The sequence below is a fragment of the Ranitomeya imitator genome, chromosome 4, assembly GCF_032444005.1.
Source record: "Ranitomeya imitator isolate aRanImi1 chromosome 4, aRanImi1.pri, whole genome shotgun sequence".
Classification (NCBI taxonomy): domain Eukaryota; kingdom Metazoa; phylum Chordata; class Amphibia; order Anura; family Dendrobatidae; genus Ranitomeya; species Ranitomeya imitator.
Genome location: NC_091285.1, coordinates 531,139,891 through 531,155,915, shown reverse-complemented (window position 1 = coordinate 531,155,915; position 16,025 = coordinate 531,139,891). Strand labels below are relative to the sequence as shown.

General features: G+C 45.6%; 1 protein-coding gene across 3 annotated transcripts in view; it reads right to left on the bottom strand.

The window, feature by feature from the left end:
- The window catches only part of ANPEP (alanyl aminopeptidase, membrane), a 277,202-nt gene that overhangs the window by 46,483 nt on the left and 214,694 nt on the right, over window positions 1-16,025 (bottom strand). For all 3 annotated transcript variants that reach the window (XM_069766191.1, XM_069766190.1, XM_069766189.1), the window contains exon 12: window positions 516-592. In XM_069766191.1, the coding sequence (XP_069622292.1) occupies window positions 516-592 (77 nt within the window). The remainder of the gene's footprint in view (window positions 1-515; window positions 593-16,025) is intronic.

The window sequence follows — 16,025 nt, the reverse complement described above, 5'->3', positions numbered from 1 at the left end:
CCATCCCGTCTTTTAAAGCATGTTATTTCTGCTGCTTTAATGCAGCGACCAGAGATAAGCAGGGCAGGGATGGCCCATCGCAACTGGTGGGCCACTGCCTTGTGATTGCCCCCTAGGCTGAAAAGTGCCAGCCAGCCCCTGGTGTAGAGGCATCATCATTATTCTCATTTGCACATGGAAACAGGAGTAGCAATGGAAGTTTTCAAACAGAAGCTGGACAGACATCTGTCTGGGATAGTTTAGTGAATCCTGCATTGAGCAGAGGGTTGGACACCATGACCCTTGAGGTCCCTTCCAACTCTAACATTCTATGATTCTATGAGCAAATATTTGAATTCATAAAATATAAGTTATACTATATTTTTCTTTAAAAAAATCCTATGTACCAGTTTACTCATTGTCGCTCCTCTATACCTTTATGACTAAAGATAATATTGCATCTACAATGTGACTGCTTCAATTTTGAGAGGAAAAAAAAAAAAAATCGCATTTTAACATCATACAATTGTTTATACCTGTTTCTTTTGTTAGCCAGACATTTCCTTGTCCAGATGTGCTGGTCATGTATGAAATAGGAACATACCATATATAGCTGAAATACATTTAAAATAAAGTTAGAGTTAAAAGGTACTAAAAAGAGAACCGGTAATCAGTAACCCCAGTGAATGTGAGGGATTACTAAGACTGACATCTTATATCCAAGTCTTAACATAAAAGTAGGAAAATAAAAATAACAAAACTTTCATAATGTGGTTGCATAAGTGTGAACACCCTCTTTTACTTAAGGTACCTTCACACATAACGATATTGTTAACGATATCGTTGCTATTTGTGACGTAGCAACGATATCGTTAATGAAATCGTTATGTGTGACAGCGACCAACGATCAGGCCCCTGCTGGGAGATCGTTGGTCGCTGAATAAAGTCCAGAACTTTATTTCGTCGCTGGACTCCTGCTGACATCGCTGGATCGGCGTGTGTGACACCGATCCAGCGATGTCTTCACTGGTAACCAGGGTAAACATCGGGTAACTAAGCGCAGGGCCGCGCTTAGTAACCCGATGTTTACCCTGGTTACCATGCTAAAAGTAAAAAAAAACAAACACTAGATACTTACCTACAGCCGTCTGTCCTCCAGCGCTGCGCTCTGCACTCCTCCTGTACTGGCTGTGAGCCGGAAAGCAGAGCGGTGACGTCACCGCTCTGCTTTCCGGCTCCCAGACAGTACAGGAGGAGAGCAGAGAAGCAGAGCGCAGCGCTGGAGGACAGACGGCTGTAGGTAAGTATCTAGTGTTTGTTTTTTTTTTACTTTTAGCATGGTAACCAGGGTAAACATCGGGTTACTAAGCGCGGCCCTGCGCTTAGTTACCCGATGTTTACCCTGGTTACCGGCATCGTTGGTCGCTGGAGAGCGGTCTGTGTGACAGCTCTCCAGCGACCAAACAGCGACGCTGCAGCGATTCGGATCGTTGTCGGTATCGCTGCAGCGTCGCTAAATGTGAAGGGGCCTTTAGTGGTGTGGTTGTTTTCAGAATTAGCAAACAATACTTAAACTCATGTTAAACAGTAGTCAGTGCACAGCTTTAATCATTTAAAGTGATTCTGATTAACCCCAAATAAAGGTTAGATGGTCTAGTAGGATTTTCCTGACATTAGTTGCATTTTACAGCCAAAGACATTGTCTGTAAACAGCTTCCAACACAGCAAAAGGATCTCATTTATGAAGTTATCAGTCAGGAGTGCACATTTTTTTTTAGCACGACACGACACTAGCATACCTCCAAATCAACAAAAGAATAGATTTGCCACAAGAAGATCAAAGATTTGGAATGGCCCAGGCAGAGCCCAGACCTGAATCCAATTGAAAATCTGTGGATAACTTAAAGAGGGCTGTACACAAGAGATGCCCTTGCATCTGGCATATTTGTAGCGCTAATGTACTGAAAAGTGTGCAAAGATTGCCAATTCTAGATGTGCCATGCTGACAGGCCCCTATCAAAAAAGACTGAATGATGTTATAAGTTCATAGGGTACTTCCACAAAGTAGTAGTTTAACCCCTTTACCCCCAAGGGTGGTTTGCATGTTAATGACCAGGCCAATTTTTACAATTCTGACCACTGTCCCTTTATGAGGTTATAACTCTGGAACGCTTCAACGCATCCCAGTGATTCTGACATTGTTTTCTCGTGACATTTCGTACTTCATGATAGTGGTAACATTTCTTTGATATTACCTGGGTTAATTTGTGAAAAAAAACAGAAATTTGGCAAAAATTTAGAAAATTTTGCAATTTTCCAAATTTGAATTTTTATGCAATTAAATCACAGAGATATGTCACACAATATACTAAATAAGTAACATTTCCACCATGTCTACTTTACATCAGAACAATTTTGGAACCAAATTTTTTTTTTGTTAGGGAGTTATAAGGGTTAAAAGCTGACCAGCAATTTCTCATTTTTACAACACCATTTTTTTTAGGGACCACATCTCATTTGAAGTCATTTTGAGGGGTCTATATGATAGAAAATGCCCAAGTGTGACACCATTCTAAAAACTGCACCTTTCAAGGTGCTCAAAACCACATTCAAGAAGTTTATTAACCCTTCAGGTGTTTCACAGGAATTTTTTGAATGTTTAAATAAAAATGAACATTTAACTTTTTTTCACAAAAAAAAATATTCAGCTCCAATTTGTTTTATTTTACCAAGGGTAACAGGAGAAAATGGACCCCAACAGTTGTTGTACAATTTGTCCTGAGTACGCTGATACCCCATATGTGGGCGTAAACCACTGTTTGGGTGCATGGGAGAGCTCGGAAGGGAAGGAGCGCCGTTTGACTTTTCAATGCAAAATTGACAGGAATTGAGATGGGACGCCATGTTGCATTTGGAGAGCCACTGATGTGCCTAAACATTGAAACCCCCCACAAGTGACACCATTTTGGAAAGTAGACCCCCTAAGGAACTTATCTAGAGGTGTGGTGAGCACTTTGACCCGCCAAGGGCTTCACAGATGTTTATAATGCAGAGCCATAAAAATAAAACAAACATTTTTTCCCACAAAAATTATTTTTTAGCCCCCAGTTTTGTATTTTCCCAAGGGTAACAGGAGAAATAGGACCCTAAATATTGTTGTCCAATTTGTTCTGAGTACGCTGATACCCGATATGTGGGGGGGAACCACCGTTTGAGCGCATGGCAGAGCTCGGAAGGGAAGGAGCATCATTTGGAATGCAGACTTAGATGGAATGGTCTGCAGGCATCACTGTTGTGAATTCTGTTGTTAAGCTCCCTCCTGTGGTCATGAATGGTACTTCGGCTGGTTCTGTCCATGGGCTTCCTCTGGTGGTTGTGAGTGGAGCTGCGGCTTCTGAGGTTCCTTCCACAGGTGACGAAGTTAATTCGTTAGCTGGCTGCTCTATTTAACTCCACCTAGATCATTGCTCCATGCCACCTGTCAATGTTCCAGTATTGGTCTAGTTCGCTCCTGGATAGTTCTTGTGACCTGTCTTCCCAGCAGAAGCTAAGTTCCTACTTGTTTTTCTCTGTTTGCTATTTTTTCTATCCAGCTTGCTATTTTGATTTTTGTCTTGCTTGCTGGAAGCTCTGGGACGCAGAGGGAGCGCCTCCGCACTGTGAGTCGGTGCGGTGGGTCTTTTTGCGCCCTCTGCGTGGTCTTTTTGTAGTTTTTTGTGCTGACCGCAAAGTTACCTTTCCTATCCTCTGTCTGTTCAGTAAGTCGGGCCTCACTTTGCTAAATCTATTTCATCTCTGTGTTTGTAATTTTCATCTTAACTCACAGTCATTATATGTGGGGGGCTGCCTGTTCCTTTGGGGAATTTCTCTGAGGCAAGGTAGGCTTTATTTTTCTATCTTTAGGGCTAGCTAGTTCCTTAGGCTGTGACGAGGCGCCTAGGGAGCGTCAGGAGCGCTCCACGGCTATTTCTAGTGTGTTTGATAGGTTTAGGGATTGCGGTCAGCAGAGTTCCCACGTCTCAGAGCATGTCCTATATTATTAGTAACTATCAAGTCATTCCGTGTGCTCTTAACCACCAGGTCCATTATTGTCCTCACCACCAGGTCATAACCGTACAGGTGGCCAAAAGTATTAATGTCTTAATAGTAGGTCTCCCGGTACCTACCTACACGCGACCTCCGATCCTCCCAAGACCTCCTTCTCTACTCCCCTCTCATCTCTTCTTCCCATAACCGCATCCAAGACTTCTCCTGTGCTTCCCCCATACTCTGGAACTCTCTACCCCAACACATCAGACTTGCGCCTACCATAGAAACCTTCAAAAAGAACCTGAAGACTCATCTCTTCCGACAAGCCTACAGCCTGCAGTGATCCTCAACCTACTGAACAGCCGTACAGCCAGCTCTTCCCTCTCCTAGTGTATCCTCACCCACCCCCTGCAGACTGTGAGCCCTCGCGGGCAGGGTCCTCCCTCCTTATGTACTCGTGTGCCTTGTTATCTGCTCATGTTTAATGTATTTGTCTATATTTGCCCCGTATTCACATGTAAAGCGCCATGGAATAAATGGCGCTATAAAAATGTATAATAATAAATAATAATAATAATTAATGCATCTCAATAGAGGGATAAGAGACGTTCTGAGACCATTTTTTTTTCTTTGCAGTGTGTGTTGTCTCTCTTTTCCCCTTTACCTCTGGGTGGTTCAGGATACAGGTGTAGATATGGACATTCAAGGTCTGTCCTCTTGTATGGATAATCTCACTGCAAGGGTACAAAACATTCAAGATTTTGTGGTTCAGAATCCGATGTCAGAGCCTAGGATTCCAATTCCTGATTTGTTTTTTGGGGATAGATCTAAGTTTCTGAATTTCAAAAATAATTGTAAATTGGTTTTCGCTTTGAAACCTCGCTCCTCAGGTGACCCTGTTCAACAAGTGAAAATCATTATTTCTTTGTTACGTGGCGACCCTCAAGACTGGGCATTTTCCCTTGCGCCAGGAGATCCGGCATTGCGTGATGTTGATGCGTTTTTTCTGGCGCTTGGATTGCTTTATGATGAACCAAATTCAGTGGATCAGGCAGAGAAAATCTTGCTGGCTCTGTGTCAGGGTCAGGATGAGGTAGAGATATATTGTCAGAAGTTTAGGAAGTGGTCTGTACTCACTCAGTGGAATGAATGTGCCCTGGCAGCAATCTTCAGAAAGGGTCTCTCTGAAGCCCTTAAGGATGTCATGGTGGGATTTCCCATGCCTGCTGGTCTGAATGAGTCTATGTCTTTGGCCATTCAGATCGATCGACGCTTGCGTGAGCGTAAAGTTGTGCACCATTTGGCGGTATTATCTGAGCATAGACCTGAGCCTATGCAATGTGATAGGACTTTGTCCAGAGCTGAACGGCAATAACACGGACATCGGAATGGGCTGTGTTTTTACTGTGGTGATTCCACTCATGCTATCTCCGATTGTCCTAAGCGCACTAAGCGTTTCGCTAGGTCTGCCACCATTGGTACGGTACAGTCGAAATTTCTTTTGTCCGTTACTCTGATTTGCTCTTTGTCATCCTATTCTGTTATGGCATTTGTAGATTTAGGTGCTGCCCTGAATTTGATGGACTTGGAGTTTGCTAGGCGCTGTGGTTTTTTCTTGGAGCCCTTGCAGTATCCTATTCCATTGAGAGGAATTGATGCTACTCCTTTGGCCAAGAATAAGCCCCAGTACTGGACCGAATTGACCATGTGCATGGCTCCTGCACATCAGGAGGATATTCGCTTTTTGGTGTTGCATAATCTGCATGATGTGGTCGTTTTGGGGTTGCCATGGCTACAGGTCCATAATCCAGTATTGGATTGGAAATCTATGTCTGTGTCCAGCTGGGGTTGTCAGGGGGTACATGGTGATGTTCCATTTTTGTCTATTTCGTCATTCACCCCTTCTGAAGTCCCGGAGATTTTGTCGGATTACCGGGATGTATTCGATGAACCCAAATCCAGTGCCCTACCTCCTCATAGGGATTGCGATTGTGCTATCAATTTGATTCCTGGTAGTAAGTTTCCTAAGGGCCGACTGTTCAATTTATCTGTGCCAGAACACGCCGCTATGCAGAGTTATATAAAGGAATCCTTGGAGAAGGGTCATATTCGCCCGTCGTCGTCACCATTGGTAGCAGGGTTCTTTTTTGTGGCCAAGAAGGATGGTTCTTTGAGACCTTGTATTGATTACCGCCTTCTTAATAAGATCACGGTCAAATTTCAGTACCTTTTGCCGCTGCTGTCTGATTTATATGCTCGGATTAAGGGGGCTAGTTGGTTCACCAAGATAGATCTTCGTGGTGCGTATAATCTTGTGCGTATTAAACAGGGCGATGAATGGAAAACAGCATTTAATACGCCTGAGGGCCATTTTGAGTACCTGGTTATGCCGTTTGGGCTTTCCAATGCTCCATCAGTATTTCAGTCCTTTATGCATGACATCTTCCGAGAGTACCTGGATAAATTCCTGATTGTATATTTGGATGATATTTTGGTCTTCTCGGATGATTGGGAGTCTCACGTGAAGCAGGTCAGAATGGTGTTCCAGGTCCTTCGTGCTAATTCTTTGTTTGTGAAGGGGTCTAAGTGTCTCTTTGGAGTTCAGAAGGTTTCATTTTTGGGTTTCATTTTTTCCCCTTCTACTATCGAGATGGACCCTGTTAAAGTCCAGGCCATTTATGATTGGACTCAGCCGACATCTGTGAAGAGTCTGCAAAAGTTCCTGGGCTTTGCTAATTTTTATCGTCGCTTCATCAGTAATTTTTCTAGTGTTGCTAAACCGTTGACTGATTTGACCAGGAAGGGTGCTGATGTGGTCAATTGGTCTTCTGCGGCTGTGGAGGCTTTTCAGGAGTTGAAGCATCGTTTTTCTTCTGCCCCTGTGTTGTGCCAGCCAGATGTTTCGCTCCCGTTTCAGTTTGAGGTTGATGCTTCTGAGATTGGAGCAGGAGCTGTTTTGTCGCAAAGAAGTTCTGATGGCTTGGTGATGAAACCATGTGCCTTCTTTTCTAGAAAGTTTTCGCCTGCTGAGCGCAATCATGATGTTGGCAATCGAGAGTTGTTGGCCATGAAGTAGGCATTCGAGGAGTGGCGTCATTGGCTTGAAGGAGCCAAGCATCGCGTGGTGGTCTTGACGGATCACAAGAATTTGACTTATCTCGAGTCTGCCAAACAGTTGAATCCTAGACAGGCTCGTTGGTCGCTATTTTTCTCCCATTTTGATTTTGTGGTTTCGTACCTTCCAGGCTCTAAGAATGTGAAGGTTGATGCCCTGTCAAGGAGTTTTGTGCCCAACTCTCTGGGTGTTCCTGAGCCGGCGGGTATTCTCAAAGAGGGGGTAATTTTGTCTGCCATCTCCCCTGATTTGCGGCGGGTGCTGCAAAAATTTCAGGCTGATAGACCTGACCGTTGCCCAGCGGAGAAACTGTTTGTCCCTGATAAATGGACTAGTAGAGTTATCTCTGAGGTTCATTGTTCGGTGTTGGCTGGTCATCCTGGAATCTTTGGTACCAGAGATTTGGTGGCTAGATCCTTTTGGTGGCCGTCTTTGTCGCGGGACGTGCGTTCTTTTGTGCAGTCCTGTGGGACTTGTGCTCGGGCTAAGCCCTGCTGTTCTCGTGCCAGTGGGTTGCTTTTGCCCTTGCCGGTCCCGAAGAGGCCCCGGACGCATATTTCTATGGATTTTATTTCGGATCTCCCTGTCTCTCAAAAGATGTCGGTCATTTGGGTGGTTTGTGATCGCTTCTCTAAGATGGTCCATTTGGTACCCTTGTCTAAATTGCCTTCCTCCTCTGATTTGGTGACGTTGTTTTTCCAGCATGTGGTTCGTTTACATGGCATTCCGGAGAACATCGTTTCGGACAGAGGTTCCCAGTTTGTTTCGAGGTTTTGGCGATCCTTTTGTGCTAGGATGGGCATTGATTTGTCTTTTTCCTCGGCTTTCCATCCTCAGACTAATGGCCAAACCGAACGTACTAATCAGACTTTGGAAACATATCTGAGATGCTTTGTTTCTGCTGATCAGGATGATTGGGTGTCCTTTTTGCCTTTGGCTGAGTTCGCCCTTAATAATCGGGCCAGCTCGGCTACTTTGGTTTCGCCGTTTTTCTGCAATTCTGGTTTCCATCCTCGTTTCTCTTCAGGGCAGGTTGAGTCTTCGGACTGTCCTGGTGTGGATACTGTGGTGGATAGGTTGCAGCAGATTTGGACTCGTGGTGGACAATTTGACATTGTCCCAGGAGAAGGCTCAACGTTTCGCTAACCGCCGGCGCTGTGTGGGTCCCCGACTTCGTGTTGGGGATTTGGTTTGGTTGTCGTCTCGTTATGTTCCTATGAAGGTTTCCTCTCCTAAGTTTAAGCCTCATTTCATTGGTCCATATAAGATTTCTGAGGTTCTCAATCCTGTGTCATTTCGTTTGACCCTTCCAGCTTCTTTTGCCATCCATAATGTATTCTATAGGTCATTGTTGCGGAGATACGTGGCGCCTGTGGTTCCATCCGTTGATCCTCCTGCCCCGGTGTTGGTTGAGGGGGAGTTGGAGTATGTGGAGGAGAAGATTTTGGATTCTCGTATTTCGAGACGGAAACTCCAGTACCTGGTCAAGTGGAAGGGTTATGGTCAGGAAGATAATTCCTGGGTCTTTGCCTCTGATGTTCATGCTGACGATCTGGTTCGTGCCTTTCATTTGGCTCGTCCTAGTCGGCCTGGGGGCTCTGGTGAGGGTTTGGTGACCCCTCCTCAAGGGGGGGGGGTACTGTTGTGAATTCTGTTGTTAAGCTCCCTCCTGTGGTCATGAATGGTACTTCGGCTGGTTCTTTCCATGGGCTTCCTCTGGTGGTTGTGAGTGGAGCTGCGGCTTCTGAGGTTCCTTCCACAGGTGACGAGGTTAATTCGTTAGCTGGCTGCTCTATTTAACTCCACCTAGATCATTGCTCCATGCCACCTGTCAATGTTCCAGTATTGGTCTAGTTCGCTCCTGGATCGTTCTTGTGACCTGTCTTCCCAGCAGAAGCTAAGTTCCTGCTTGTTTTTCTCTGTTTGCTATTTTTTCTGTCCAGCTTGCCATTTTGATTTTTGTCTTGCTTGCTGGAAGCTCTGGGACGCAGAGGGAGCGCCTCCGCACCGTGAGTCGGTGCGGAGGGTCTTTTTGCGCCCTCTGCGTGGTCTTTTTGTAGTTTTTTGTGCTGACCGCAAAGTTACCTTTCCTATCCTCTGTCTGTTCAGTAAGTCGGGCCTCACTTTGCTAAATCTATTTCATCTCTGTGTTTGTAATTTTCATCTTAACTCACAGTCATTATATGTGGGGGGCTGCCTGTTCCTTTGGGGAATTTCTCTGAGGCAAGGTAGGCTTTATTTTTCTATCTTTAGGGCTAGCTAGTTCCTTAGGCTGTGACGAGGCGCCTAGGGAGCGTCAGGAGCGCTCCACGGCTATTTCTAGTGTGTGTGATAGGTTTTGGGATTGCGGTCAGCAGAGTTCCCACGTCTCAGAGCTTGTCCTGTATTATTAGTAACTATCAAGTCATTCCGTGTGCTCTTAACCACCAGGTCCATTATTGTCCTCACCACCAGGTCATAACACATCACATTGTGTTTGCTGAGCCCCTCTATTGTACCTAAACAGTAGAAACCCCCCACAAGTGACCCCATATTGGAAACTAGACCCCCAAAGGAACTTATCTAGATGTGTTGTGAGAACTTTGAGCCCCCAAGTGTTTCACTACAGTTTATAACGCAGAGCCGTGAAAATAAAAAATCTTATTTTCCCACAAAAATTATTTCTTAGCCCCCAGTTTTGTATTTTCCCAAGGGTAACAGGAGAAATTGGACCCCAAAAGTTGTTGTCCAATTTGTCCTGAGTACGCTGATACCCCATATGTTGGGGTAAACCCCTGTTTGGGCACACGGGAGAGCTCGGAAGGGAAGGAGCACTGTTTTACTTTTTCAACGCAGAATTGGCTGGAATTGAGATCGGACGCCATGTCGCTTTTGGAGAGCCCTTGATGTGCCTAAACAATGTAAACCCCCCAATTATAACTGAAACCCTAATCCAAACACACCCCTAACCCTAATCCCAACGGTAACCCTAACCACACCTCTAACCCAGACACACCCCTAACCCTAATCCCAACCCTATTCCCAACCGTAAATGTAATCCAAACCCTAACCCTAACTTTAGCCCCAACCCTAACTTTAGCCCCAACCCTAGCCCCAACCCTAGCCCTAACCCTAGCCCTAACCCTAGCCCTAATGGGAAAATGGAAATAAATACATTTTTTAAATTTTTTTATTTTTCCCTAACTAAGGGGGTGATGAAGGGGGGTTTGATTTACTTTTATAGTGGGTTTTTTAGCGGATTTTTAGGCTTGGCAGCCGTCACACACTGAAAGACGCCTTTTATTGCAAAAAATATTTTTTGCGTTACCACATTTTGAGAGCTATAATTTTTCCATATTTGAGTCCACAGAGTTATGTGAGGTCTTGTTTTTTGCTCTGAGCAGGCACTTGGTAAGCCACCTTCCTCCCTGCAGGACTCGGATGCCGTGGCCATCTTGGATCCGGGGCCTGCAGCGAGGAAGGAGGTAAGAGACCCTCACAGCAATGCGATCACATCGCGTTGCTGCGGGGGTCTCAGGGAAGCCCGCAGGGAGCCCCCTCCCTGCGCGACACTTTCCTATACCGCCGGCACACCGCGATCATGTTTGATCGCGGTGTGCCAGGGGTTAATGTGCCGGTGGCGGTCCGTGACCGCTCCTGGCACTTAGGGTCGGAGGGTCGGATGTCAGCTGCGATAGGCAGCTGACACCCAGCTGCGATCCCCCCGTGAGCGCGGCCGGTCGCGCTGGACATACTATTCTGTCCTTGGGAAGTAAGGCCCACCCCACATGGACGGAATTGTACGTCCAATGGCAGAAAGTGGTTAACCCCTTAACGGCTGCTGATACGCCTTTTAATGGCGGCAGTTAAGGGTACTTAAACCACAGCGCCGCTTTTTAGCGGAACTGAGGTTTAAGTGTATAGCGCCCCCTAGTCGGAATTTCTCCGGGTTCTCGGTGACCAAAAAAAAAAAAGAAAAGTCAGATTTTCTATTTAATTTCTCTATCCTCTGATGTGATCGCACATTAGAGGAGAGAGAAATAGGGTCCCCCGATCACCCCCCGGTGCCTCTGGTGTCCAGACATTCCCCATGAAGTCCACCGGTGTCTTCTTTTAGGAGAAAATGGCGGGCACATGCGAAGTGCGCTCGCCGAGATCTGCCACCCGGCATCAATAGGACATTTTTCCTATTGGTTCATTTTTATCACTGTGATAGACCAGTGGTCCCCAACTCCAGGCCTCGAGGGTCGCCAACAGTGCAGGTTTTCAGGATTTCTTTAGTATTGCATTGGTGGTAATGTGATCATCTGCACAGGTGATGATTCCAACCCCTGTGGAATACTAAGGAAATCCTGAAAACCTGCACTGTTGGCGGCCCTCGAGGCCTGGAGTTGGGGACCACTGTGATAGATCCTATCATAGTGATCAAAATAAAAAAATTGTAAATAAAACCCCTCTTTATCACCCTGTTAGGGAAAAATAATAAAATAAAAAATATATATTTATCTCCATTTTTCCATTAGAGTAAGAGTTGGGCTAAAGAGAGTTGGGCTAAAGTGAGTTGGGATAAAATTAGGGTTAAAGTTAGCATTAGGGTTAGCATTAGGGTTAGGGTTAGTATTAGGGTTAGGATTGGGATTACGGTTAGGGTTGGGATTAGGGTTAGGTGTGTGTTAGGGTAAGGTTTGTGGTTAGGGTTATGGTTAGGGTTGGGATTAGGGTTAGGGGTGTGTTGGGTTAGGGTTGTGATTAGGGTTAGGGGTGTGTTGGGGTTCAGGTTGTGGTTAGGGTTATGGTAAGGGTTGGGATTAGGGTTAGGGGTGTGTTGGGGTTAGGGTTATGGATAGGGTTGGGATTAGGGTTAGGGGTGTGTTAGGGTTAGGTTTGTTGTCAGGGTTATGGTTAGGGTTGGGATTAGGGTTAGGGGTGTGTTGGGGTTAGGGTTGTGGTAAGGGTTAAGGTTAGGGTTGGAATTAGGGTTAGGGGTGTGTTGGGGTTAGGGTTATGGTTAGGGTTGGGATTAGGGTTTGGGGTGTGTTAGGGTTAGGTTTGTGATTAGGGTTATAGTTAGGGTTGAGATAAGGGTTAGGGGTGTGTTGGGGTTAGGGTTATGGTTAGGGTTGTGATTAGGGTTAGGTGTGTTAGGGTTAGGCTTGTGGTCAGGGTTATGGTTTGGGTTGGGATTAGGGTAGGAGTGTGTTGGGGTTAGTGTTGTTGTAATTGTTAAGGTTAGGGTTGGGATTAGGGTTAGGGGTGTGTTGGGTGTTGTGAATTCTGTTGTCGGGCTCCCTCCTGTGGTCATGAATCGTACTTCGGCTGGTTCTGTCCATGGACTTCCTCTGGTGGGTGTTTCTGAGTTTCCTTCCACAGGTGACGAGGTTAATTCGTTAGCTGGCTGCTCTATTTAACTCCACTTAGATCTTTGCTCCATGCCACCTGTCAATGTTCCAGTATTGGTCTAGTTCACTCCTGGATCGTTCTTGTGACCTGTCTTCCCAGCAGAAGCTAAGTTTCAGCTTGTATTTCTTTGGTTTGCTATTTTTCTGTCCAGCTTGCTATTTTTATTGTTGTCTTGCTTGCTGGAAGCTCTGGGACGCAGAGGGAGCGCCTCCGCAAAGTAACCTTTCCTATCCTCGGTCTGTTCAGTAAGTCGGGCCTCACTTTGCTAAATCTATTTAATCTCTGTGTTTGTATTTTCATCTTTACTCACAGTCATTATATGTGGGGGACTGCCTTTTCCTTTGGGGAATTTCTCTGAGGCAAGGTAGGCTTTATTTTTCTATCTTCAGGGCTAGCTAGTTTCTTAGGCTGTGCCGAGTTGCATAGGGAGCGTTAGGCGCAATCCACGGCTATTTCTAGTGTGTTTGATAGGATTAGGGATTGCGGTCAGCAGAGTTCCCATGTCCCAGAGCTCGTCCTTTATTATCAGTAACTATCAGGTCATTCCGTGTGCTTTTAACCACCAGGTCCATTATTGTCCTGACCACCAGGTCATAACAGTACAGGTGGCCTAAAGTACTAATGCATCTCAATAGAGGGATAAGAGAAGTTCTGAGACCATTTTTTTTTCTTTGCAGTGTGTTTTGTCTCTCTTTTCCCCTTTACCTCTGGGTGGTTCAGGACACAGGTGTCAACATGGACATTCAAGGTCTGTCCTCTTGGATGGATAATCTCACTACAAGGGTACAAAACATTCAAGATTTTGTGGTTCAGAATCCGATGTCAGAGCCTAGGATTCCAATTCCTGATTTGTTTTTTGGTGATAGATCTAAGTTCTTGAATTTCAAAAATAATTGTAAATTGTTTCTTGCCTTGAAACCTCACTCCTCAGGTGACCCTGTTCAACAACTAAAGATCATTATTTCTTTGTTACGTGGTGACGCTCAAGACTGGGCATTTTCCCTTGCGCCAGGAGATCCGGCTTTGCGTGATGTTGATGCGTTTTTCCTGGCGCTTGGATTGCTTTATGACGAACCTAATTCAGTGGATCAGGCAGAGAAAATCTTGCTGGCTCTGTGTCAGGGTCAGGATGAAGCGGAGATATATTGTCAGAAGTTTAGAAAGTGGTCTGTGCTCACTCAGTGGAATGAATGTGCCCTGGCAGCAATCTTCAGAAAGGGTCTCTCTGAAGCCCTTAAGGATGTCATGGTGGGATTTCCCATGCCTGCTGGTCTGAATGAGTCTATGTCCTTGGCCATTCAGATCGATCGACGCCTGCGTGAGTGTAAAGCTGTGCACCATTTGGCGGTACTATCTGAGCATGGGCCCGAGCCTATGCAATGTGATAGGACTTTGACCAGAGCTGAACGGCAAGAACACAGACGTCAGAATGGGCTATGTTTTTACTGTGGTGATTCCACTCATGCTATCTCCAATTGTCCTAAGCGCACTAAGCGGTTCGCTAGGTCTGCCACCATTGGTACGGTACAGTCTAAATTTCTATTGTCCGTTACTCTGATTTGCTCTTTGTCATCCTATTCTGTTATGGCATTTGTGGATTCAGGCGCTGCCCTGAATTTGATGGACTTGGAGTATGCTAGGCGCTGTGGTTTTTTCTTGGAGCCCTTGCAGTATCCTAATCCATTGAGAGGAATTGATGCTACGCCTTTGTCCAAGAATAAGCCTCAGTACTGGACCCAATTGACCATGTGCATGGCTCCTGCACATCAGGAGGATATCCGCTTTCTGGTGTTGCATAATCTGCATGATGTGGTCGTTTTGGGGTTGCCATGGCTACAGGTTCATAATCCAATATTGGACTGGAAATCTATGTCTGTGTCCAGCTGGGGTTGCCAGGGGGTACTTGGTGATGTTCCATTTTTGTCTATTTCGTTTTCCACTCCTTCTGAAGTTCCAGAGTTTTTGTCGGATTATCGGGATGTATTTGAGCCCAAAGCCAGTGCCCTACCTCCTCATAGGGATTGCGATTGTGCAATTAATTTGATTCCTGGTAGTAAGTTTCCTTAGGGCCGATTGTTCAATTTATCTGTGCCAGAACACGCCGCTATGCGGAGTTATATAAAGGAATCCTTGGAGAAAGGCCATATTCGCCCGTCGTCGTCACCGTTGGGAGCAGGGTTCTTTTTTGTGGCCAAGAAGGATGGTTCTTTGAGACCTTGTATTGATTACCGCCTTCTTAATAAAATTACAGTCAAATTTCAGTATCCTTTGCCGTTGCTGTCTGATTTGTTTGCTCGTATTAAAGGGGCTAGTTGGTTCACCAAGATAGATCTTCGAGGGGCGTATAATCTTGTGCGTATTAAACAATGCGATGAATGGAAAACAGCATTTAATACGCCCGAGGGCCATTTTGAGTACCTGGTTATGCCATTCGGGCTTTCCAATGCTCCATCAGTATTTGTCCTTTATGCATGACATCTTCCGAGAGTACCTGGATAAATTCCTGATTGTATATTTGGATGATATTTTGGTCTTTTCGGATGATTGGGAGTCTCATGTGAAGCAGGTCAGAATGGTATTCCAGGTCCTTCGTGCGAATTCTTTGTTTGTGAAGGGGTCAAAGTGTCTCTTTGTAGTTCAGAAGGTTTCATTTTTGGGGTTCATTTTTTCCCCTTCTACTATCGAGATGGACCCTGTTAAAGTCCAGGCCATTTACGATTGGACTCAGCCGACATCTGTAAAGAGCCTGCAAAAGTTCCTGGGCTTTGCTAATTTTTATCGGCACTTCATCGCTAATTTTTCTACTGTTGCTAAACCGTTGATTGATTTGACCAAGAAGGGTGCTGATGTGGTCAATTGGTCTTCTGCAGCTGTAGAGGCTTTTCAGGAGTTGAAGCGTCGTTTTTCTTCTGCCCCTGTGTTGTGCCAGCCAGATGTTTCGCTCCCGTTTCAGGTTGAGGTTGATGCTTCTGAGATTGGAGCAGGGGCTGTTTTGTCGCAAAGAAGTTCTGATGACTCGGTGATGAAGCCATGTGCTTTCTTTTCTAGAAAGTTTTCGCCTGCTGAGCGTAATTATGATGTTGGTAATCGTGAGTTGTTGGCCATGAAGTGGGCATTCGAGGAGTGGCGTCATTGGCTTGAAGGAGCCAAGCATCGCGTGGTGGTCTTGACAGATCACAAGAATTTGACTTATCTTGAGTCTGCCAAACGGTTGAACCCGAGACAGGCTCGATGGTCGTTATTTTTCTCCCGTTTTGATTTTGTGGTTTCGTACCTTCCGGGCTCTAAGAATGTGAAGGCTGATGCCCTGTCAAGGAGTTTTGTGCCCAACTCTCTGGGTGTTCCTGAGCCGGCGGGTATTCTCAAAGAGGGGGTAATTTTGTCTGCCATCTCCCCTGATTTGCGGCGGGTGCTGCAAAAATTTCAGGCTGATAGACCTGACCATTGCCCAGCGGAGAAACTGTCCCTGATAGATGGACTAGTAGAGTTATCTCTGAGATTCATTGTTCAGTGTTGGCTGGGC